The sequence below is a fragment of the Lagenorhynchus albirostris genome, chromosome X, assembly GCF_949774975.1.
Source record: "Lagenorhynchus albirostris chromosome X, mLagAlb1.1, whole genome shotgun sequence".
Taxonomy (NCBI): domain Eukaryota; kingdom Metazoa; phylum Chordata; class Mammalia; order Artiodactyla; family Delphinidae; genus Lagenorhynchus; species Lagenorhynchus albirostris.
The window spans coordinates 131,431,121-131,456,644 of NC_083116.1; the positions used below are offsets into that span (position 1 = coordinate 131,431,121).

At 51.1% G+C, this 25,524-nt stretch overlaps 1 protein-coding gene across 4 annotated transcripts; it reads right to left on the reverse strand.

Moving 5' to 3' along the window:
* Window positions 1–655: 655 nt before the first annotated feature.
* IL3RA (interleukin 3 receptor subunit alpha) lies at window positions 656–25,157 on the reverse strand. 4 transcript variants are annotated; one of them, XM_060138577.1, is made up of 12 exons: window positions 24,887–25,157; window positions 22,292–22,390; window positions 14,012–14,154; window positions 11,642–11,756; window positions 9,976–10,108; window positions 9,710–9,888; window positions 7,507–7,625; window positions 5,046–5,072; window positions 3,195–3,315; window positions 2,467–2,563; window positions 1,142–1,260; window positions 656–894 (listed from the first exon to the last, which is right to left on the reverse strand). In XM_060138577.1, the coding sequence occupies exons 2-12, from the start codon at window positions 22,353–22,355 to the stop codon at window positions 710–712; spliced, it is 1,302 nt and encodes a 433-aa protein (XP_059994560.1). In that variant the 5' UTR covers window positions 22,356–22,390; window positions 24,887–25,157; the 3' UTR covers window positions 656–709. The 4 variants fall into 4 exon arrangements, with proteins under 4 accessions (XP_059994560.1, XP_059994561.1, XP_059994562.1 ...); XM_060138578.1 differs by having other exon boundaries at window positions 1,179–1,260; window positions 24,887–25,154; XM_060138579.1 differs by lacking the exons at window positions 11,642–11,756; window positions 14,012–14,154 and having other exon boundaries at window positions 24,887–25,156.
* Window positions 25,158–25,524: the final 367 nt, after the last annotated feature.

Here is a 25,524-nt window from a genome sequence, read left to right on the forward strand (position 1 = left end):
CATTTAGGCCCATAGACTGTGCGCCATCCTGCAGACGCAGCAGGGGTGCCTTCCGCAAAGCTAGCAAGTCTGCATCTGCCGTTGGGGTTGAATTCTTTGCTACAGAACTTGACATGTTAAGCATGTAAACAAGGGAACGAAATTAGAGGTCCTCCAGGGAAGCCTTGCCTCTTGGAGACTGGGGTTCCCGTGGGCCAGGCAGTGCACGTGGGCGTACAGGTGGGTGTCTTCACTGCCCACCACGACCATGTCTGGACGCAGGGCCACACCTCTGCGCCTGCGGGCCCCCGAGGCCCACAGGCCACACTGCCCTGACACCCCCTTTCCTGCCGCCTTGACGCCTGTCTCCCGTGTGCCTTCCCTGGGGTCGCACACGTAGCCAGGGGAGGGATGTAGACACCACCCCCGCCCCAGCCCCGCGTTGTCACACAAGTGATTTAAGGGGCTTACAAAGGGGAAATGCAGCAAGAAAACAGTTCAAGACAGAGAAACCAGGCAGGCAGGGCCCCTTAACGGACTTGGGAAGGAGCAAACCCAGTGGGCATGTGGGCGTGCGAGCACCGGCCAAGTCCAGGAGGCTGGAACGTGGGGCTCAGCGGCGCTGGGGGGTGACCCCCACTTCCAGGGGTCACGGATGAGGAAAAAAGCCGTGACATGAGACATGAGCCCAACACATGTTTTGTTCTTTCTTCCTCGAGGTGACCCCGTGTCAACTGCACCGGGCTTTTCCATCCCTGACCCCGCTTGAAACATCCACGACCTGCCATGAGCAGGCTGTGCGCCCTCTGCCTGGCGGAAAACCGGGCCTCTGCACCAGCTTCATGTTTCCCCCAGAACCTGCACCTCGGCCACTGGACACTCCTCCTGGCTGTCTTGGTCGGGGTCCCAGGTCATCTGCGGGGTGAGGGAGGCGAGGTGAGTGCAGAGCCACAGTGGGGGCAAGTGCACCCTGGAAAGCCCCAGGGGCAGGGCCAGCGCAGAACACACGTCGGCGGGAGGCTCCCCAGGGGCTCCCGGACCCGCATCTCGGAGTGGCCGCCTGTGTCACAGGACCGGAGCCGGCTCCTCCCCTGCCCATCACATTCCCAGGCCACCCTCCAGGGCCAGCAGTGCCCTGCTGCCTGGGTGGGGCTGCAGGTACCTGGCACCAGATGTGTCCCCGGCGGGAGACCACGTACCGTCCTTCCGTTCTGAAGTTTGCCATTGATATGGTCTTTCATGTGAGGGATGGGAGGGAACAGCTTCTGCATCACCGAGAACCTCGGAGGAGAGAGAGACACCTGTTCTGAAACCCGCACCCACCAGCGGAGGGGAGACGCGGCGTCCACTAGAGCCCCAGCGAGGCCCCGATGTAGCAGGAGTGCAGCCTCCTTTGGGAGGGGTCCCTGCAGGAGACGTGCGGAAATGAGAAAGCGGAGCCCTAGCAGAGCTGCATCTGCTCAGTCAGCTGCACCGCATCCACCTTGGCACCTCTCCCGAGACCCCATCCTATCACCATGGCAACCTTCCCACCCCACAGCCTCCGCGCCGAGCCGGTGGTCCCCTCCCTGGGTCGGCGTCCCAACCGCTCCCAAACCAAGCCCCTGGGCGGGGCGGCTCAGCCTGAAGCGGCTGGGAGGGGCGGGCGTGAAGCCAGCAGCCAGACGAGGCAGGAGCCGGCGCTCGGGGCGGGGCGGGGCGGGGCGGGGCGGGGGCGCCGGCCTGGGCGGGGCCTGTGCCGGGCGCACCCTTTCGGCTCAGCACGCAGGCCTGTGGAAGGGACCGCAACCGGCCTGGCTGACGCTGCCGCGCGCCTGCTGCCTGCCGGGCTGGGGAGGGGTCCCGGAGCCCCGTCCGGAGGAGCTTCCTTTTCTAGGGTCGTTTTTACGGCTGCCCCAGGGAACCAAGATGGTCGCCCAAGAGAGAGCCCGGCCAGCCCCCCCTTGGGAGACAGGAAGATGCCTGGTGCTCAGAGGGGCCGGGAACCGCAAGCTCCCTTTGCGTCTCAGCTCAGGCTCTTGGCATCCAAAGAAAAATATTCTTTCTAATCACTAGAAGGTCAGTATTCGTGGTGGCCACCGCCGGTGAGGTCAAGAAGAGTGGTGGCATCTCGGGGGTCAGAGGGACGGAGGGGGCGGCGTCGGGGTGAGGTGTGAGGGAGCGAACAGCGCGGGCATGTGGGGACCAGCAGACCCCCCACACAGGTGCTGGGGAGGGAGGGGCCCGCAGGGTGCTGCACGGGGGACCCGGCTCCTTGGGTTCCGCGGGCGGCAGGGACCAGGTGGCAGAAACCAGGCTCTGGTTGGCAAAAGACCGCTGGGGCGACGAGAGGCGGTGGCTTGCGACTGGCGGGGGCGCGTCCCGCAGCCCAGACGCACGGGCGCACGGGGCGGGGCGGGGGCGGTGGAGAGTGGGCAGCGCGGGCTGCGTGGCCTGCGGATCGCACTCCAGAAAACGACCGCGCAAATCAGGGGCCCGCGGGCTCACCTGCAAAACCGGAGCACGAGCCCCATAGCCAGCAGCGTCCCCAGCGCGATCAGCAAAGACGTCAGCCAGACGGGGAGGCGCGCGCCCTCCTCACACACTAGGGAAGAGGGGCGGGACGCGTCGGGCAGGTCCCGGGAGGTCCGGGGTCAGCACCTTCACGGGGGCTCGGGGAGGAGGTGGCCGGCACGGGGGGCGGGGGGCGCGTCCAGGAGCGCCGTCCACCTGGGGACAGCGGCCACCTGCGCACCGGGCCGGGCCCCGCAGGAATCCCTCCCAAGTCGCCAGAATCCCGATGCCCCCCGACCACCGATCGACACTTGGAGTTGAGGGCTGGTAGCGCCAACCCCTCGGATCAATTCGGGTCGCGGGCGAGGGGGAGGGGGCTCAGCCACGCCCATCAGGAGGGGCGGGGCCGAGGTTGGTCTGTTCCCCACCTCCCTCCCTCCCTGCCACGCTGTGTCCTGGGTGCGCGCTGCCTTAGTTCTTGAATTTAATATATGGATTAAACATCAAGGATTTTTCGCCTCAATTTCGATTCTTTTTTTAAACTGCATTAAAAGGTTTGTCTTGTAACTCAGAGTGTTGGCGATAGCCGTCTCCGCTCGCCTGGCGCAGCGCCATGGGACAGCTTGGACACACCATCACAGACGGGAGGGAGGCGGTCACAAGCCCAGGGACGTCGGGAGCCCCCAGAAGCTGGAAGAGACAGGAGGGACCCTCCCACTCACCGAAGTGTTGGGGGACACTCCACGGGCCCCAAGGTTTGTAATGGGAGAAGGTGGCATCCCTGGCCCTTACTTGCACCGTGTAGGTCCCAGGATTGTTCAGCTCCAAGAAGGCTTTATAGATCTGCAGTTTAAAAGAAAGTAGAGGGAAAAAAAAAAAAAAAAAAGTAAAGGGGAAAGTCCATTCCCAGTCCGTGGCAGAAGAATGGGGCCTTCAAGGGGTTGAGTGGGTCCTCCCCACATTCACGTGTTGGGGTCCTAACACTCAGCGTCTCAGAAGACGACTTTATTTGGAAATAGGGTTGATGCAGATGTGATGAGTTAAGAGGAGGTCGGATAGGGTACAGTGGACCCCTAGCCACTATGACTGGTGTCTTTATAAAGAGGGGAAACTCGGAGACAGACACGTGCATACACACAGGGAGACACCTTGTGGATATGGAAGGGATACGGCCACAAGCCCGGGGATGCCTGGAGCCCCCAGAAGCTGGAAGAGGCAGGAAGGACCCTCCGCTGGAGCCTTTGGAGGGAGCGCGGCCCTGGGACATCTTGACCTCAGACGTCTGGTCTCCAGAACTGGGGGAGGGTGAATGTCTGTGGTTCTCAGTCACCCAGTCTACGGCTGCCCCAGGGAACTAAGACGGCCACCCAAGAGAGAGCCCGGCCAGCCCCCCTTGGGAGACAGGAAGATGCCTGGTGCTCAGAGGGGCCGGGAACCGCAAGCTCCCTTTGCGTCTCAGCCCAGGTTCTTGGCATCTAAATAAAAATATTCTTTCTAATCACTAGAAGGTCAGTATTCGTGGTGGCCACCGCCGGTGAGGTCAAGAAGAGTGGTGGCATCTCAGGTGTCAGGCAGAATGGAACCTGTAGAACATTCAGTGGGGTCCCCCCAAGAAGAGTCGTACCCCCAGAACCTGGGACCTTATTTGGAAACAGGGTCTCTGCAGAGGTGATGCAGTGAAGGGTCTGAGATGAGGTCCTCCTGGAGGAGGGTGGCCCTACATTCAATGACAGGGTCCTTCTAAGACACAGAAGAGGAGAGACACAGACACAGAGGAGAAGCCCCGGGAAGACGGAGGCAGAGACGGGAGGGATGCGGCCACAAGCCCAGGGACGCCTGGAGCCCCCAGAAGCTGGAAGAGGCGGGAAGGACCCTCCCCTGGAGCCTCTGGAGGGAGCGCGGCCCTGGGACACTTTTATCTCACTCAGACGTCTGGTCCCCAGGACCGAGGGAGAATGAAGGTCTGTTGCCCACACTGTGTGGTCCTCTGTATATACACACACACATATATCTAGTATGGATTTGAATCATATCCCCTAAAACAATAGATAAGTCCATATTCTAACGGCTGGTACCCGTGAATGCGATCTTACACGGACAAAGGGTCTTTGCAGATGTGATGAGGTGAAGGGTCTGAGATGAGGTCCTCCTGGAGGAAGGTGGCCCTACATCCAATGACAGGGTCCTTCTAAGACACAGAAGAGGAGAGACACAGACACAGAGGAGAAGCCCCGAGAAGACAGAGGCAGAGACGGGAGGAAGAGGCAGAGACAGAGACAGAGAGAGACAAAGGAGAGACGGGGGCCATGGGGTCTGTGGCCGGTAGTTGCGGTACGGAAGCAGCTGCCTCCGCAGGTTGGAGGCAGTTAGGTAGTGAATTAGGGCGTGGTGACACTCCCACCGAATCCTGAGGGATTTGGGGGCCGGGGGGTGGACCTTTAGGGCAGCACCAGGCAGGTGATGGCATCCGGTCTATGGACAGGGGAGCTTCATCTCAGAGTCACTGGACAGTAATAGACGTAAGGAGCCTGCGCTTGGGATGCCAGACTGGGGTGGGGGCGGGGGACACCCACCTCCTGTTTGTAGGCGAGCTCCGTACCCTGTAAGAGAAAAGCAGAGCGTGGGTGCCTGACCCCATCCCCAGGAAGGGCCATCATTTGTCAGAGCCTCTTCAGGTTTACAGAAAAGTCGAGGATAAAATAATCAGTCATTGAGTAGAAATAATAAATAGAGTACTTCTGTACACAAAAATAATAAATAGAGGTAACTGAGTATAACATATCGATGAACTAAAAAGTACCTGGGGGAGGGATAAATTAGGAGTTTGGGATTAACAGACACACACTACTCTATATATATAATAGATAAATAACAAGGACCTACTGTAGAGCACAGGGCACTCTACTCACTATCTTGTAATAACTTACGATGGAAAAGAATCTGAAATATATATATATATATATATATATATATAAAACTGAATATATACAGTTAATATGTGTATGTAACTGAATCACTTTGCTGTGACCTGAAACTAACACAACATTGTAAATCAACTATGTTTCAATTAAAAACAAAAAGTTTTTTAAGTACCTAGTCTTTTATGAAAAAAATAAAATGGATAGACTTGATTTTTTTGAGCCGTTTTGGTTAACAGAAAAATTGACCATACGCTAGTTGAGTCTAAATAATAAATATAGTACATAAGTCAGTAGACAGCAATAGTGAATGTAAGTAAATTGTAGAGTATAAAATACCAGCTACCTCAAAAATATTTGGTCTTTTTAATCAATAGACTTGACTTTTTTTGAGTGGTTTTGGGTTTACAGAAAACTTGAAGATAAGCAGTAATGGAGTATAAATCATAGGTATATAAATACATTGACATAATGAATAAATATAAGTAAATAACTGAGTATAAAAATACCAATGAGCTCAAAACTACTTATTTTCTTTTAATTTATGGACTAATTTTTTGAGCAGTTCTAGGTTTATAGAACAGTTGAGTATGAAATAATCAGAACACGAATATAAATAATAAATACACACAAACAGGTAAATACACATAAAAGATAAATATAAGTAAATAATTGAGTATAAGATGCTGATTAGTGCAAAGATATTTGGTCTTTTAAATTAATAGATGTTTTGAGTAGTTTTAAGGTTGTGGAAAAATTGAGTATAAGCAGTGATTGAACATAGATAATAAATAAATGTAATAAATATAAGTAAATAATTGAGTATAAAATACTGATTGACTCAAAGTGCTCGGTCTTTTTTTAATTAATAGATTTTTTTGAATAGTTTTGTGTTTATAGAAAAATTGAGTAAACAGCAAGGTCCTACTGTGTAGCACAGGGAACTATATTCAATATCCCGTGACAAACCATCATGGAAAAGAATATGAAAAAGAATGTATATATCGGTATAACTGAATCACTTCGCTGTATAGCAGAAATTAACACAACAGAGTAAATCAACTATACTTCAATAAAATAAAAAATGAGTACAAGCAGTTATTGACTGTAAATACATAAACAATAAATAATTACAAGTAGACAATTAAGTACAAAATACCACCTAGCTCAGAAATAGCTGGTCCTTTTTTTTTTTAATCTATTGACTCCATTTTTTTGAGCAGTCTTAGGCTTATGAAAAAGTTGAGTGTAAAGTATAAATAAATGTAACACGTACAGAAAAATAAACATAGTCAATAACTATGACAGTCACTGAGTATAGAATACCGGTGATCTCCAGCATATTTTTTTAACAGTAGCTTTATTCAGGTATGATTTGCATACAGCAAAGCACACCAGCAGAGCATATAATCTGCTGACTTTGGCAAACGTGTGCGTGAAACCGGCACAATACAGGAAACGTGTCCATCACCCCCAAATTCCCTCCAGCTTCTCCTCCATATGCCCTCCTCCCTGCGCCCCTGCCCCAGCCCTCAGATCTGTCCCTACAGAGCATCCTGAGTTTTCCTGTGTAAATCGTTTCTTTTATGACACTTTCAAACATACACAAGGGACCCTCCAGTTCTTGGTGGCTAGGATTCCACTGCGTGGCTATATTTTGTTCATCCCTTCCCTAGGGTTGTGTCCTGTTTAGGGACCATTATACACGTAGGTGCTACAAACACTTAGGTCCCATCTTTGGGGGGGGCTACTGGTTTCATTTCTCGCAGGGGAATTGCAGGCTCTGTGACATACGGTCAGACAGAGTTTCACCAAGTGGCTGTTTCAACCTTTTGCTCTTTTTCTGTACGGTTATCTTCTGCGTGTTGACAGGTAAATATCCCTCCTCTACCCCAAACCTGAAGAAAGTATGCAAGCATTCCCTTCCATATTCTGATTCCTTTCCAACGTCAGCGGTGTCACTCAAACGGCCAAACACTTGGAGTTTTGCTGAAGCTCATTTATTTTACAGTTCCTCTGTTTTTTTTTTTGTTTTGAATGTTTCACCTACCCCCAAAGCCCCGGAGTCCAGGGGGATGTAAGAATATAAGAGATGCCCACCCAGGAAACCGCTTACCTTCTGTATCTGCAGTTCATACTTGAAGTCATCATTAAGGTGACTCCTCACTTGCCACTGCATGAACGAGTAGCTTTGGTTACACCACCTGCTAGTGATGTTGGGAGCAGCTAATACCTCTAGGGAGAAAAAAAACACTTTTATGAGTAAAGCACATCAAAAAAGAATTTCTCTCCCCCCCACCCCCGCCCAGAGATACTTTTAAAAGAGGCCTCCTACAAGCTGGGGGGGTGGGGGGGGGAAGAGAGGAAAATGTCATTCCAAGGTTAAAAAGTATCAAGAGACAGAGACAAGTGAGAGAAAACTGTTGGGATGATTAGGGTCACGGAGCCTGCGGACCAGCTCAGACACTGGCCCGGGGGGACCCCTCACCCACTCGGAGGCCCTTGCAAAGCTTTCTTCTCATCTGTGCAGGGACACCCCTCAGAGCAGCGCTGTTTTTTTCCCTCTTGGCGATTCCAGTCCCTGGGGCTACGCTTCTCCAGCAGGGGGAGCAAAGCGCGGTCCAGCTGCAAGGTCCCGCCTTCCTGCCCACTGGACCAATCGGCTCTGCTCAGACCCCACCTCCAGGGCAGCTGGCCCCTCCCCGAGCTGCCCGGGGCCAGTCCTGCCCCCAAGACTTTGGCCGCCAATCCCACTCCCAAAAGTTCACCCGGAATCTTCTGCCCCCGCCTTGGACTCTGACCGGGTCCCACCCCCTGCTTCCTTCTCACCTGCCACCCCCATAGTGGGACCCAGCTCCTCCAGGACCCTCGGGGCCCCTCTGTGGGCTGTCCCAGGGCTCCGCCCTTTGCCCTCCCTGGGGTGTTGTGCATCCCTGATTCCGGCTCCATCAGTTTCCTGAGGGACGGCGTCTAGGTCTACAGGTCTGACCCCCCGCCAGGACCCCACTGGTGTCTGCCCAGGCTCACCATGGGGTGGTCCCCAGTCCCGGGTCCCCCCACTGATGTGCCCTCAAACCTCCGGCCATCTCCACTCCCACTGCCACACGGGCTGGCATCACCCCGCCACCCCTGCTGGGAACCAGGCCGTGGACACCCCACGTGGACAGCAGGGCTGGGGCCGGAGCACAGTGCGGAGTTGCGGGCGGGGCTACACGTGTAGGGCTGCACTCGCCCAGGGGCGCGTGGTGTGTGAGGGACGTGGCATCAGAGTGAGGTTGGCTCCGGGCCGGGGGGACACCACAGACAAAGGCAGGAGCCCCATCCCGGCTTCTGAACCGGAGGCCCCCATCTTCTCCCCTTTTGCACCCACCTCTCCGCTCATATGCTTCCCTGCTACACGTGGACCAGCCAGGGTGGTGAGGGGCCAGGTTTCATGGGGCTTGAAGCTGTCCTAGTTTGGGGGGCAGTGGGGTCTAATTTAAAGTAAAAAGTATTGACAGAGCTTTGCTAAGATGGGTTTTGTGTTCTGAAAACCTGCCGTCGATAGATTCAAACAAAAAGAATAACTATTTTTGAGCTATTTTTGAACACAGGGCCTGGAGAGGGGCGACCCGTGTGAGACCCCCAGCCTCACGGTGCAGCTGTCCTCGGTGGATGGGGGGCACAGCGCCATCTGCTAGGTGTGTTCTGGAAATGCTTCCTTAGGTCCAGGGAACACAGAGCAGCTGCTGTGAGCTAGGTGTCTGTGTCTCCCCAGATTCACGTACAGAAGCCCTGACGCCCAGTGGGACGGTTTAGAGGCAGGACCTTTGGGACACAATCGGGGTTAGATGAGGTCGTGAAGGTGAGGCCCCCATGATGGGATCAGTACCCTTATAATCAGAGCAAGGGGGTGTGGGATGAATTGGGAGATTGGGACGGACATATGTACACTAAGATGTGTACCACAGATACCTAATGAGAACCTGCCGTACAGCACAGGGAACTCTACTTCGCGTTACAGCAGAAACTAACACAACACTGTAAAACAACTCTACCCCAATAAAAAATAAGAATAAAAAAGAAGTGGGGGAAGAGGCACCAGAGTTCGCTCTCCACTGTGTGAGGACACAGCAAACACGGAGCCGCCCGCAAGCCAGGAAGAGGGTCTCGCCAGGAACTGACGTGCCCACGCCCCGACCTCCGACTCCCAGCCCCCAGGACTCTGGGAGAGGAGTGTGTCATCTAAGCGCCCAGCCTCGGGTATTCGGTTTCAGGACGGCAAGCAGCATCTCCGCGGAAGTACGGCACACGAAGCAGGGTCACATTTTCTTACTCACCGATTTTGGCTAGTCTATCACTCGTTTCAGAGCAGGGGATTTTGGAACCACTGCCGGTACCATTCACCAGGAAACGCGTCTGATCCTTGGATAACACAGAGATGTTGTGAAAACGGCACTGGACGTTTGTCCCTTGCTCATCTGCTCTGTACTGGGAGCACGGCCACTTCTCATAGGAGCTGTGAGGGGTGCGGCTGCGTCATGAGCGGCCCTGAAGCCCCCGCTCCAGCCCGGGGGAGCCCCGGCGAGCCCAAGGTCACACCTACTCCAGGTTCTCCAGGTACAGATGGTACTGCACGTCCCTCGGGGCCTCCCGGCCCACCGCCCAGCTGCACGTCAGGAAATCCACGTCGTGAACCCAGCAGGTCAGGTTTTCTGCAGCCGCCCTGGGATTCCCTTCTGGGCTTGCAAAGAAGAGGGAAAAAAAAACCAAAACTGAGTCCCGGATAAACACCAAGGTCCTACTGTAGAGCCCAGGGAACTACATTCAATATCCTGGGATAAACCATCATGGAAAAGAATATGAAAAAGAATATTTATGTATAACTGAGTCACTTTGCTGGGCAGCAGAAATTAACACAACGTTGTAAATCAACTATACGTCAATAAAATTAAAAAAGAAAGTTTTTTAAGTGAGTTTCTTTTTAGTGGTCCTTGTGAATTCTCACGCGATTCTAAGAAATAATAGAGGGGCTTCCCTGGTGGCGCAGTGGTTGAGAGTCCGCCTGCCGATGCAGGGGACATGGGTTCGTGCCCCAGTCCGGGAAGATCCCACGTGCAGTGGAGCGGCTGGGCCCGTGAGCCATGGCCGCTGAGCCTGCGCGTCCGGAGCCTGTGCTCCGCAACGGGAGAGACCACAGCAGTGAGAGGCCCGTGTACCGCAAAAAAAAAAAAAAAGAAAAAAGAAAAGAAATAATAGACACATCCATGTAGCGCTTACCGTTTCTGCAGTGGTAACAACTCCCCTCCCTGCAAGGCTCCCCGCCCATGGCCCGCCCTGCCGTGACCCCATATACCCTTACCGGACCCCTCCTGCCCCCAACCCTGCCCACCTAACCCTAAGCCTAAGAAACGCCCAACAGTCTTCTGGAACTTTCTTTCTTTCTCTTACTAGCTACTCCTCAGCTAAAGTCCGTTGCCATCAGAACCCTATTTTTAAGAAGTGACGTATTTTGGATGAAACCTGGATCAGCTAGAGTCACGGAAGACATTTTTTTTTTTTTGGCGGTACGCGGGCCTCTCACTGCTGTGGCCTCTCCCGTTGCGGAGCACAGGCTCCGGACGCGCAGGCTCAGTGGCCATGGCTCACGGGCCCAGCCGCTCCGCGGCATGTGGGATCCTCCCGGACCGGGGCACGAACCCGCGTTCCCTGCATCGGCAGGCGGACTCTCAACCACTGCGCCACCAGGGAAGCCCCATTTTTTTTTTTTTAATGAAAGGGGAAAAGAAAAATCCAACAACATAAACTGTATTTCCAACAATTTGGAGCCAGAGTTTATCTTCCTCATTTTCCCATTCTCAGAAGAGCACAGTTTTGTGATATTCCAACTTCCTGACAAAGAGCGCAGGAGGTGTTCAGACTTGCTACTGGTGTTCTCTCTGTCCAAACTGTATATGGGATCAGACAATCTGTTTGCTTGGCATGAGGAAAATGATAAAACTCTGTTCTCAAACTAAAAAGACAAAACAAAACAAAAAAGCAAAAACACAAAAACCAATAACAACAACGACAAAACCGCTCTATGTTTCTATAGCTCCGTTCATTCAGGCAGGTGCCGTGTGTGAAATTGCGTGAGACCCTCCGAGATGGTCTTTTTCCCACGAAGCTATGTCCCTGGAGACCCATCCAAGGTAAAAGCCATTATTTTGGTATTCAGAGCACAACGGATGATTGAAAGCAAAGAACACCCTGAAAGAGCATCTTCCCCTCACCTTGACTAGGATACTGAATCCACGTGGAGAATGGCTGACCTTTGGTCACCTTGATGCTGTAGTTTGTAGCTTGGCATGACAAGTCAGGAATACTGCAATACGTCCTTTTCCGTGCCTGAGAGAGACAGAGCAATCTATTATTGCTCTGTCCCTAATTATTATTACCAATCATAATTAGGGGAGAACTAATAAAACACTGAGACTTTAGATTTAAAAAAGAAAGAAAGAGGGCTTCCCTGGTGGCGCAGTGGTTGAGAGTCCGCCTGCCGATGCAGGGGACGCGGGTTCGTGCCCCGGTCCGGGAGGATCCCACATGCTGTGGAGCGGCTGGGCCCGTGAGCCATGGCCGCTGAGCCTGCGCGTCCGGAGCCTGTGCTCCGCAACGGGAGAGGCCACAACAGCGAGAAGCCCGCGAACCGGAAAAAAAAAAAAAAAAAAAAAAAAGAAAGAAAGAAAACTATAGGTTTTCTTTAGTTTTCCTCAACCTCCAAAGCCGGAGTCTCGGTATGCAGAGAGAGAGAGAGAGAGGGAGATGAAAATGAGGAGATCACTCACCAAAAGGAAAAAAATATCCTAGAAGGTTCTAAGACAGAGTTGGCAGAATGCCTTGATATTCTGAGAAGATATTTAGCCATTTGGCCAAGAATGTGATGGTAAAGTAGTGATGGACAAACTGGGCAAACAGATAAAACCTTAAGGAAATGGAAATGATTAAATTTAGGAGAAACAAACATTTGTGTAAGACAGGAAAGAAAAATCCCCATTAACCACATGGCTCAGGTGTGAAGAGTGTTTATATGGTTATAATAAACTGAATATTTGTCGAGAGAGGAGAGAGTGTGAGCTGGGGATGGCAACTGCTGGGGAGGTGAGTTGTGCATAGGAAATAGAGAGTGAAGCCTCCCGTCCCTTAGGAGAAAAATCAACACATTTTGGCTAAACGGAATGAATCAAGAATTTGTGTTATAGAGAGATGCAGAGGTCTAGAACAACAGCATCAGGTGTAAAAAGGTAAAAAGTGATGTCTCACTGAAAAGTTGCTATTTTGTTATAACGAACCCCGTACGACTATTTTCCTCTTTAAACTCTGTGCAGGTATTGCTTTGATTTGAAAACAAAAAACAGAAAACAGGAAAAGAGGGCTTCCCTGGTGGCGCAGAGGTTAAGAATCCGCCTGCTGATGCAGGGGACACGGGTTCGAGCCCTGGTCCGGGAAGATCCCACATGCCGCGAGCAACTAAGCCCGTGCGCCACAATTACTGAGCCCACGTGCCACAACTACTGAAGCCCATGTGCCTAGGGCCGTGCTCCGCAAGAAGAGAAGCCACCGCAATGAGAAGCCCATGCACTGCAACGAAGAGTAGCCCCCGCTCGCCTCAACTAGAGAAAGCCCGCGCACAGCAACGAAGACCCAACGCAGCCAAAAGTAAATAAATTAATTAATTTAAAAAAATTTCTCGGTTCTTCTGCAACATTTGTTCTTGCAGATAGAGTTTAGGGTCAACTGGCCAAGCTCCATTAAAATCCCATAGGGGTTTGTCATGAACTGGATTGTGCCCTACCCCCCCCCCGCAAAAAAAACCCCTCATATATTGAAATCCAAGCCCTTAATGGAAATGTATTTGGCGTTGGGGGTCCTTAAAGAGGGGATGAAAGTAAAATGAGATCATTAGGGTGGGTCCTGATCCCATAGGACTGCTGTCCTTATGAGAAGAGGAGATCAGGACACAGACACACACAGAGGGACGACCACGTGAGGACACAGGGAGGAGATGGCCGTCTACACGCCCAGGAGAGAGGCCTCGGGAGGGACCAGCCCTGCCCACACCGGGATCTCAGATTCCAGCCTCCAGGACTTGGGGAGACACATGTCTGTTGTTTACGCCGCCCCGTGTGCGGTGCTTTGCTACAGCAGCAGCCCAAGCGGACTAACATAGGGTGTGATTGGGTTGTATTCAGTTGAGAGTCATTTGAGGGAACCAGGGTTCTTCCCAAGGACGCGGGCAGGTGCGTCCTTCTCATGAAACATGCTCAGCGGTTGGCATTCTCACCACGGCCTCTGCCCATGAGACGTGTCACAGTTCTCATGCCCTCCGAACCCTCTGATACAGGAGGGGATTTGAGTGGGGGGCAGGGGATGGTGGAGGGGGACAGCGTTTCCCGAGGTCTCACTTTCAACTGGGCTTGGTTCTCTACCTGCAGTATCTCAGCCCATTTCCACACCAACCCTCTCTGGTGGGTACCATTCTGGATGTCTTACAGAGCAGGAGCCCCAAGCCGCAGTGCCCGTAAAGGACCCCACATTCCACAGCTGAGCCCAGGAGTAGAACCCGTGTCTCTGTGATGCTATGTACAGGGAAGACGGTTTACCTTAGTGAAAGCTTTTGAATTGATGAAACACATAATTTCGGAAACGTTTCCATGGAGGTCCCAGGTCAATCTTTTTCCTTCTGGCTCCATCCTTAGGTTCTTAATTGGTGGGTCTGGATCGGAAATGTCTATAGGGTAAGGGTCTGGAGAGAGGCACACAGCGCTTAAACTTTGTCCTACTCAGTTACCCCTTGGGAAGTTGAGTTCCACACGGAGAAGTGGTTGCCTGAAGCAAGCAGAGGTCCCGAATCTGTAGTACCTTAGTGAGCTCACCAGCTCACCCTCCCAATAATGGGGGGAGAGAGTCAGAAAAGCAGATCACTGCTGCCGTCCGCGTTGATGGGAAATGTACCTTTCTTAAGCATGTATGTCAAAGAAGGTCGTTTTCACTGAAAACCAATTCAGGCTGAGAGAGTTGGCTCAGTGTCTGCTCTACAGACTGAGAATTCGGAATGCTTTGCAAGTTGCAATAGAAATTTTAATGTAGGGACTTCCCTGGCGGTCCCGTGGTTAAGACTTCGCCTTCCAATGCAGGGGGTGCGGGTTCGATCCCTGGTTGGGGAGCTGAGATGCCACATGCCTCGGGGCCAAAAAACCCAAACATAAAACAGAAGAAGTATTGTAACAAATTCAATAAAGACTTTAAAAGTGGTCCACATCAGAAAATCTTTAAAAAAAAAAAAGAAATTTTAATGTGATATATTAAAAATATATAAACTTATATACAAGTATATATAATGGAATATATATTTTCATAAAGTAGGAGACCTGATCTTTACACAATGATATTTATGTTCTTACACAGAGGAATTCTCATCTTCTTGGAAAACCACCCAAAATGCGTACATCTAAATACATTTTGAAGTGCAATCAAAGCACATATATATTCGTATGATGCTGTCAATGGGGACGGAGGTCAAAGTTTGCAGACCAAAGGATTCCACGTGTTTTATCAGTGACTTGCTTCATGAAGCAATCACATAGGACCAACAACTCAAAGCTATAAAGGTCCATCAGACATTTCTTCAGCTGTTATCTGTGACCCCTCATTTAGAGGATTTCGCAGAAATGATTATAAACCGCAAGCACTGTGATCAGTTATCAGGATCAACAACCTTAGTTTGACAAGCAAGACCAAATCCTATGAATATCCTGGTTTCTGGCATTACGGTCTCCCAACCTATAAGGATAATTTATTCCTTAAAAAGCAACTTCCCTAGGGAAATTTCTTACAAGTGAAAATGTAATTTTTCATGGATTCTTATGCCTCAGAATTTATATTCACTTCTTCCAAAACAACAGTAAATATCATTAAAACAGCTATGAGTGATGCAGTAGAAAATATGAGTTTTAGCGTATTTTTATTACATTTAAGTTTGTTTTTAATTTTTATAGCTTTATTTACAACTTTAATTATTTTATTTTATTTTATTTTATTTTGTTTTTGTTTGGGTTTTTTTGCAGTACATGGGCCTGTCACTGTTGTGGCCTCTCTCGTTGCGGAGCACAGGCTCCGGACGTGCAGGCTCAGCAGCCATGGCTCACGGGCCCAGCCGCTCCGCGGCATGAGGGATCCTCCCGGACCGGGGCACGAACCCGCGTCCCCTGCATCGGCAGGCGGACTCTCAACCACTGCGCCACCAGGGAAGCCCACAACTTTAATTATTTTAAAATTAAAATTTTAAAATAATCTTTATAATCTAATATGAAATGTACTTATATAAAATTATATATATTTATATAAATAAGTCCATATATATTTAAATCACATAACAAGGGAGTTTTCTGTCACTATGTTTTCCATAAAATCTACCTGTGCTCCCTTAGAGTGGTTATTATCTACCCAATTACAGTTGTGCTCACAAATAAAAAAGAACTTTAATGCCAACAGAAGAAAGTAAAAGCAAATCTGTAAAGACAAAATGAAACAAAATCAATGCAAATACACATAAGAGTGTTTACTGCAATATACTCGTGACCCTCCAGTACTCTGAAAGAAAAGGGACATAGTGTTCTCAACCCTAGAGCTTTTGAAAAACTATAGATGGTGGGAAATACTCTTCCAGTCATGGTAAAGTAGTCTCAGATGTATCTCTCACCATAAGCCCCTAGAAAACGGCCAAATATATAAAGCAACTATTTTTAGACTTTCTGAAAACGAAGACAAACAATTCTGAGAGTGTATTTTGGGGTGGGAGACATTCACAATCCAATGGGACAAGGTGGAGATTCCTTGCTGAACACTGAGAAGTCAGTAAAGACCCCAGAAGAGTCAGGCCTTTGTTGTCGGAGAGAAAAAGCTAAAGGTGACTCACCTTGAAAAACTTCAAAACAAGGCGACCCACCAATAAAGGAACGGCCTGCTGAAACAAAACTCACCATCTTTAAAGAAGGCAACCAAAGAAGACCCTCACCAACTCATCCTTCACAATATCCAGCACCCAATAAAAAATGACTAGACACGCAGAGAAGCAGGAATGTGTTGGCTGTGACCAGAAGAAATGTCAGGTCATAGAAATCGTCCCCTGAGTGGCTGACGATGAAATTAACAGAGACGTCCATTAAAACAGCCACTATAAATGTGTTAGAGGACTTGAAGGAAAACATGAACACTATGCAGTGAGGAATGGAAGCTATAAAGGAGGAACCAAACAGAATTTTTAGAGGTAGAACATATAGCATCTGAGATGAAAAAATTCACTTGGATGAACTGGAAGACAATGGAAATGATCTACGCTGAAGCCCCCAAAGAAAAATATTTGAAGAAATTGTGGCCAAACATTTTCCTAACTTAATGAAAATTATAAACCTACAGGCCCAGGGAGCTCAAAAACCCTACCTAGGATACACAGACACACAGGTACCAACAAACACAAACGCTAAGACGCATCGTCCTCAAATGCCTCTTTAAAAAGTGGAATCAAGAAAATCTTTAAAAACCAACGGAAAAAAGATGCCGCACCTATCAGAGAACAAAGATAAGAATTTCTGCTGATTTCTCTTTAGAAACAATGGGAGACAGAAGGTAACAGAACGACTTCTCCCCATGCTGCAAGAAAACAATACAAATCCTGGTCAACCTAGAATCTATATCTTAGCGATAAATGGAAGGTGAAATATAAAGACTTTTTATAGTGACAAAAAGTGAAAGGTTTTTTTTTTTTGTATTTTTGTATTTGTTTGTTTTTTTGCCAGAAGAGCAGGTCTGTAAGAAATGTTTTCAAAAAAGGCTTTTGTGGCTGAAGGAGAAATCAGCAGATGGACACTCACGAAGGAATGTGGAACCAAGGTGAGCAGAGATGCAACAAAAGCATACCAGAAATAGTAGGAATGTAGGCAAACTGGAAAGCTTTCCCATTTTTTTAAGGTTTTAAAAAGATAATTCTTTAAAAGAAAATATTGTATTGTGTATTGTGGGCTTATAGAGACGTAGAAGTACATGTGTGACATGGCACAAAGGATGAGGCAGGAAGTAAACGTATACTGTTGTGAGATTCCTATGTTCTGTGTGAAGTAGAATAACATTATTTGAAGAGACTATGTACTGAATGAATCATCCCAGAGGAACCACACAAGCCGTGGAACAAAGAGGGCTAGCCCAAAAGCCAACGGTAGAGAAAAACACAAAAACAAGAAAAGCACTAAAAAAGTAACTGGAAAGAAGTCAGGAAAGGAGGGGCGAAAAAAAGAAAAAAAAGAAAAACTGAAAAAAAAAAACCCAGCAAACAAGTAGCAAAATGGTAGAATTAAAGTCAATCATCTTAATAAGTTCATTGCATGCAAATGGTCTAAACACTCCAGTGAGAAGGAAAGGTTTTCAGACTAGACTTTAAAAGTACCCCACAGTACGCTGTCTGCAAGAAAGGTACTTTAAATATAGTTTAAATGGCAATAATAGGAAAGCATATTTTATGCAAGCTCCAATTGTATAAAACCTAGGATTTTATCCCAGGATTTTATTTCCGGGGGTAAGAAGGGACCATTTCAAGCGATTAAATGGCCAATTCATCCTAATATATGTGCTCTCAACAGTCATTTTGAAAATACATGAGGCATAAGCACCACCTCCCTCTCTAATAGAACAGATAGACAGAATATGGGAGGGGTATACAGGACTTGAACAAAATATCAACAATTTGACCTAATTGACATTGTGGGGACATTCTAACCAACGATGGCAGGGTGCACATTTGTTTTTGTTTTTTTTTTGTCGGGGGGCGAGCCGCACGGCTTGCGGGATTTTAGTTCCCTGACCAGGACTGGAACCCGCGTCCCCTGCAGTGGAAGTGCAGAGTCCTAACCACTGGACCACCAAGGAAGTCCCAGGATGCACATTTTTATCAACTACAAACAGAAGATTCATCAAAATAGACCGTGTACTGGCATGGGGAGTGTCAGTCCCTTTAAAAAGGTTTAAATCATTCACTGTGTATATATTCTCTGACTACAATTCTCTCTTGATTAAATTCAAGATCACTCTTTTAAAATCTGGAACACACCAGATATTTGCAAACAAAATGACAAAGTGATAAATTACCATGTGCATCTTAGAAGAAATCACAGGAAATGTAGAAAATATTTTGAACTGAATGAAAATGAAAGAAAAAAAAAGTGCGACGCAGCTACAGCAATGCTTACAGGGAAATTTATAACATTACATGTTTAGGTTAGGAATAGAGTTTAAATTCAAGAATCAGTTTCCACATGAAGACGTTAGAGAAAGAAGAACAAATTAAACTGAAAAGAAATTAAGCCTAAAGCAAAATCCCTAAAAAAATAAAGGGAACAAAAAAAAATCAGTGAAAAAGAAAATGGAAAAACTATATAGATTGTCAAGGAAACCAAAAGCTGGTGCTATACAAGAGACAATATAATGGAAAAACCTCTCTCTTGCTACACTGATCAAGAAAAAAACAAAAAAAGACCAATTTTAGGAATGAAAGAGGGGACACTGATACACATCCTGAAAGACATTGAAAGAAGAATTGGGGGTAATTTGAACAAAAGTTATGCCAATACCTTCAACAATGTATGACATGAACCAGCTTCTTGAAAGACACACATTAGCAGTACTGACATAAGTGGCAAACCTGAGTAACCCTGTAAGTATTAAAGGAGTAGAATATATAATGAAAAAGCTTCCGCGGAAGAAAGCATCAGGCACAGATGGGCTTGCGGCTGAATCCCACCAGCAATTTAAAAAAGAAACAGTAACAATGTGCAGAAACTTTCCGAAAACAGAGGAAAGGCGGGAAACATGTTCTGACTCACTTTATGAGGCCAGCGTTATCCTGATACCAAAATCAAAACATTAGAAGTAAACTGAAACCGAAAACGCCTTATACTCCTGGACACCAAATTCCTTCACAGAATACTAGCCCAGAAAATCAGGTAAAGTACAAAAGTGGTAACACCTCCTGACCCAACGGATTTACTCCAGGAATATTATAAGGCTATTTTAACCATCGCTATAATGGGCCCCTTTAACAGAAAACTGGTGATCGTATCCATAGAAGCAGGAAAACCTTTTGACCATGTTTAACACCCCTTTGAGACGAAAAACTCTCAGCAAACTAGACAGGGACGAAAACGTCCTTCCCCTGATAAATCTGTGAAAATCCTGGCGCTAATTCAGACTCAGTAGGGAAGGACTAACCACTTCTCCGTACGATTCGAACAAGACAAGGTGTCTGGTTTCAACGCTTCTATTCCACCGTGTCCTGTACCCACGGCTTCTCTAATGCACTTTGACCAACGTTGTAGTTTTAGGGCGCTTAGGGGGGAAATGTTAGAACGGTACAACGCGCTCCCTGCTTCCTTCAGCGTTTGGCTCCTAGAAAGCTACTCACTTCCTGCCTGTGGTCAGCGACCCCAGAACGCCCATGGGCCTGAAGCCACCACAAAGGTGGCGGCGGCCTCAGCCCCGTACAAGTGGGGCAAAGACGGGGGGCGGGGGTGGGAGCCTCAGGCGTGGAGAAAGCCCCCTCCCCTCCCAGACCTCCTGCATCTCCCGGCCCCTCTGGTCACCAGGTGCGGCCACGTGACTGACTTGGAGTCCAGGAAATGGACAGAAGCAATGTGTGGTCCTCTTAGCTCAGACCTGTAAAAACTCCCGTGTGATCCGTCTACAAGCTCCTCCAAGGAGATGATGGAGCTTCCCAGGTCCATCCGTAGGTAAGGGTCCCGGGTCTGTACATGGAACAGAGCCACCTGGGATGGAGTGAACTGTGTCCTTTCCCCAGCCCTCCCCAAATCATGCTGGAGTCCTAACCTCAGAACGGGACCTTAGCTGGAAATAGGGTGAGTGCAGATGTAATAATTAAGATGAGGTCCCGCTGCCATACTGTGGCCCTAACCCAATCCGACTGGTGTCCTTATTAAGAGGGGAAATTTGGGTACAGGTGCACACCCGGGGAGAACCCCCTGTGAAGACAGGAGGGAGGCAGCCACAAGCCCAGGGACGCCTGGAGCCCCCATAAGCTGGTAGAGGCGGGAAGGACCCTCCCCGGGAGCCTCTGGAGGGAGCGTGGCCCTGGGACACCTTGACCTCAGACGTCTGGTCTCCAGGACTGGGATAAATAAATGTATGTCACTCAAGTCCTCCAGACTATGGTATTTTGTTAAGGCAGCCTGAGCTGAGTAAGCCAGCAGTCCCCAGAAGAATGATACCTATGCCCTAACACACACACACACACACACACACACGCACACGCACACACACACACACACACACTCTCACACCATCTGAACTCCACTACTCTTTGAGGAAGGAACGAACTTCTCATGGTTAGGCAATGCTGTGGCCATCACAGCGGCACAGGGCGCGGCGCCTGATGCAAGCACCCAGCGTCCATGGTGAGGGGGTGCACTCTGCTCCCGTTGCCTGAAGCGCTGCTCCACATGTGCGTGTTGTGCGAGCTGGACAGGAGGCTTGGTTACTGTCCCGGGTCCACCGGTCACTCAGCGAAGCCCTGATGGGAGGGGCTTCTCTGCAGACCCTCCCCAAGGCAGCATGCCCGCCTGGAGGGCACCATATCTCTTGTACTCCTGTAAGCATCCAGGTCTTTGCACCCCGAGTTGGGCGCCCTCACTACTGGGCGCCCAGGAAACGTAGACTCTCCGTACCCCGGGGCCAAGGGCATGGCTCCCCTGGGGGTTCTGCTGCCTGGTGGCAGGCGCTCTCCACCAGCAGCAGACTGGCTCTGCACCCTGCCCCACCTGGGATATTCTCTCCCAGCCACACCTGTCACCCGAAGTCAGCCGGACACTGACAGTCAGAGGTGGGCACGGCAGCTTCAGAACCGACATCACTGTCTTTTCACCTCCTTATCGTGTGTCACGGTCGAACTTCACTATCACGTCGTGAATTGTTTCCTACCCGTCACCACCGTGCTTGAAGATGGTGGGAACTTCCTGGACGCCACGGAGACCCTGGTTTGCACCCTACCCCCCATAAATCTCTGTTACAAATGTGAGAAAAACAGGATGGAGTTGCCCCCAAAGCATCTTACTCGTTGCTCATCTGCCTGTCCAAGCTCCAGACGACGCATCTCTCATGACACCTGGATTTTTATCTCCCGGTCCCGGAGGCCAGGATGCTATAGGATTGGTTCTTCCCACAGACTCAGAGGGAGAATCCGTTCCAGCTGGAGAACCTCTGCAGCTTCTGGGAGCTGCCCTGCCCCAGTCCTAGGCGTTCCTGCACTTGTGACTGCATCACCCCAATCTCTCCTCTATCGCCACCTGGCTTCTCCCTGTGTCCATGCCTGGGTCCAAATCTCCCCTCCTCATAAGGACACCCATTGTTCTGGACGGGGATCCACCCACGTGACCTCATCTTAACTCAGGGACGTCTGTAAAGACCCTATTTCCAAATAACTCTGGTTGACAGGTTCTGTTCGTTAGGACTTCAGCGCATGAATCTGGCGAGGACCCAGTTCAGCCCATCACCCTAATGTTTGCACGGGGTTCTTCCGACCCAGAGAGAGGGTGACAGTAAATCCAAGCACACTGCCGGGTCCCAGCGCCGTAGCTACACCCAGAGCTCTGGACGTAGAGTCTTGACCATATCAGGATGAACATCCTGTCTGTGAGGTACCAGTTTTGCAAGATGAACCCGCCGGGGTGACTGAGGGGAAGGTTACCTGGGAAGTGTCTGCACTATCTCTCATGGCAGCTGAGTGACTCAACCGTGACCCCAACGTAAACAGTTTCACTGAAAAGCAACACAGCCCCAGGGACCCACAGACCGCACGCGGCTTTTCCTCCGGCTTTTCCTACCGTGGTCCGGTGGCAGCAGGCCGGGGACGGGCACCAGGAAGACTGCCAGCCAGACGAAAGCCATGGCCAAGGCAGCTCCTACAGGAGGGCGGGCACCAGCTGGAAGAGAAGAGACAGTGGCCGCATGGGGTGGCGGCAGGGAGGAGGCTGAGCCCCCAGGGCTGTCTTGCTCCAAGCGCAGGGAGCTGCTTCCGGGAGGAGAGCCTCCCGTGCGTGAGCACGTGTGTGTGCATGTGTGCACGTGTGCGTGTGCGTGTGTGCACGTGTGTATGCATCCGTGTATACCGCATGCCTGTGTGCATGTGTATGCATGTGTCTGCACATATTACTTGTGTTTATGTGTCTGTGCACTGTGTGTGCACATGTGTGCACGTGTGTATCTGTGTGCGTATCTCTGCGTCTTGTATATGTATCTGTGTGCGCTGCGTGTCTCTATATGCATATGCACGCATGTGTGTGCACACATGACATGTGTTTGTGTGTCTCTGTGTGTGCTGTGTATGCATACGTGTGTCTCTGTGTCTCTGTGTGTGTGCACACATTACACAGGTCTTTGTGTGTCTGTGTGTGCATGTATGTCTGTGTGCATGCATGCGTGCATGTGTGTGTCTGTGTGTATTGCGCACACACACCACACAGGTCTGTGTGTGCATGTGTACATGCATTCCTGCGTGTATGCAGGTCTGCACATATGTGTCTGCATGCCTGTGTGTGTGTGTGCGTGTGTGTGTGCGTATGTGCGTGCGCGTGTGTGCGTGCATGTGTGTGTGTGTGTGTGTGTGTGTGTGTGTGTGTGTGTCAGCCTCCCTAAAAAGCTCCGCCCTGGGGTTTGAGCTCACCCTTGGCTCCAGCCCCATCCCGGAACCCAGAGAACACCCTCCACGCAGCACCAGGAAACACTGGGCTCACAGAACAGTTGAAGGAAGTTTAGTTAAGAGCATGAAGTACAACGCAGTTTCCTGAACAGACCGAGTTACGGTCACTAAATCCCGTGCTGTCTCATCGTTCCTGCCAGAGCTTTTCCCCAGGTCCCCATGAAGCCCCCCTCTGCAGGCCGGCTCTCCTGGACCCTCCCCCGGGGGTCCACCTTCTGCACCTTCCGGGCCCCAGCGGCAGGGTCTCCCGACGGACCCCACCCATCCCCCCCCACCTGAGTCACTCATGCAAATGCCCTTGGCGTCTGGAGGCCGACCTGGGGCTGCCACCCAAGCAGAGCCTTGGACCCTCAGCTGCCTTGGGGGCCACACCCTCAGCAGGGCCGCAGGCTCTCCATGCCAGTCAGGGTCGCCCAAAGACCTGACTGCCACTCCCCGCCATCCCACCTGGAGCATCTTGGCTGGGATTGGGGGGGGCCCAGGCCGTACCCGACCTCCTTCAGGGCCTGTCCAGCACCCCCATCGTGAGACCCAACCCGGACTCCATCCATCTGGGGTCTCACCTGCTCCCCCATCCAGGTCTGGGGCTCCCACAAGATTCCCCAGGACTGACCTGGTCCCCCAAAAGTGCCAACTTTCACACAGATTTGACACCGGAAGCCAACACCCAGGGTCCTTCTTGCCAAGCTGGGTGGAGGGAAGCCCGAGAGACCCCTTTCCAGGACAAGGCAACGGGTCAGATCCGGAACTGCCCATCACGGGGAGGCGTCCCGGGACAGACGCCAAACCATCTATCTGTGGTACAGGGATGAGGGTGAGGAGGGCCAGGCGTCGGGCACAAAGCTTCAGGGGAGGTGCCTCTCAGCCGGGCCTCACGATCCAGAGCAGTAAACGCCGCGCTCACAAAAGGCCCAGGTGCGGATCCACAGGGAGAAGAATATCGGATGAGCACGACCTCGGGCTCCTCTTTGATTGATGAAGACGGGCCCCCGTGGGCGTCGAGGCAGGGCTGGGTGTCTGTTCCTGGCGTCTGCTCAGGTGAGCTGAGCCCCACAGGTACACACGGCTCCAGCCTCGCGACACTGAGCCCACCCACAGGCATGTCTCCTCGCTCGGAGAAGCTCACGTCCTTTAAACACCCACATTGCATGAGGGTCATCGACGTATCCTGCTGCCCCCCGATCGCAAAGGGAAGAGGCGTCCCTGGGCGGAGTCAAGCCCCCAGAGGCGGGGGATGGGGCCGGGCTCAGCAGGGTCGGGGCGAGGGAAGGGGCCTTGGGGCTCTGCACCCCGGCAGCTCGCCTGCCTGCGTCTGGGGGCAAATGTGAGCCTGCAGGAGTCGGGGGCACCGTGATTAGGGGGAAGCCTCTCGTCCGGGGAGAGCCACTCCGAACTGTTCATCCGTTCGGCCAACGCATAGGACCCGGCGCAAGACACAGAGGTGGTCAAGACCCCCGGGCACCCAGCCTGGTACAGGGTGGCACCGCGGTCGGATCCCGTAACCGGGGTCCGTGACACACTCGGCATCCTCCTTGGGCATAAAGGCTTTGAATCCATTGTGTGTTGCCCCGGATGACACATCTCAGCGGCCACGAGCCACGTTCAAATCCTGGGGGTCCCACCCCCGCCCCCGGGGCTGGCGGTCAGTACTGGGTCTCCAGGGACAGCAGTCGAGGCCGCTGCCTGCCTCCCGCCCCCAAGCCCGGCCCCGGGGTCTTACCTGGGATGCAGGCAGCCTCTCCTGGTGCTGGTCTAGCTGGCCTGGGGGTGGGCCCCAAGCTCTCCTGGCTTCTCAGCTGTGCTGCAGGCAGCCTCCCGAAAGAGAAAGAACCTTGTTTCTTCTCTCATCAGTGTTTTTATAGCCTCTGGGGTCAGCCCCACCCCTAAAAACTAAGCCCCAGTGAGCCGGGGAGGCGGGGAGAATGCGTTGAGGGTGTGACCAGGTCCAGGAGCCCTCTGCACCCCTCAGCTCAGAATTACGGTCTGGGGTCAGGAACAGGACTGCAGCTCTGTGCTCTCCTGGAAGGAACACCCTTGCTTGCAAAGTCTGCTTTTCCCGTTCTCACTTCTGTTTGCAGGTTCCTCTTTGTCACAATCCTAGTGGCTTCCTGCCATTCACCCGGCTTGGGCAGTTTCCCGGAGCCGTGTCGTGGGTAAAGCCCATCAGCGTGAATGGCCGGGGCCCTGGCCCCCTTCCTTCGAGGTCCCATTGGAATGACCGCTCGTGCCCAAGGGGACAGGGAGGTGACCCCGGGCCCCCGATGCGCTGGCTGCACGGGACTCACGCAGCTCTCAGCCTGGCCCCTAACAACCTGCTCCCAGGTGACCTCCCCTCACCCGGGCCCTCCTGGGCATCCC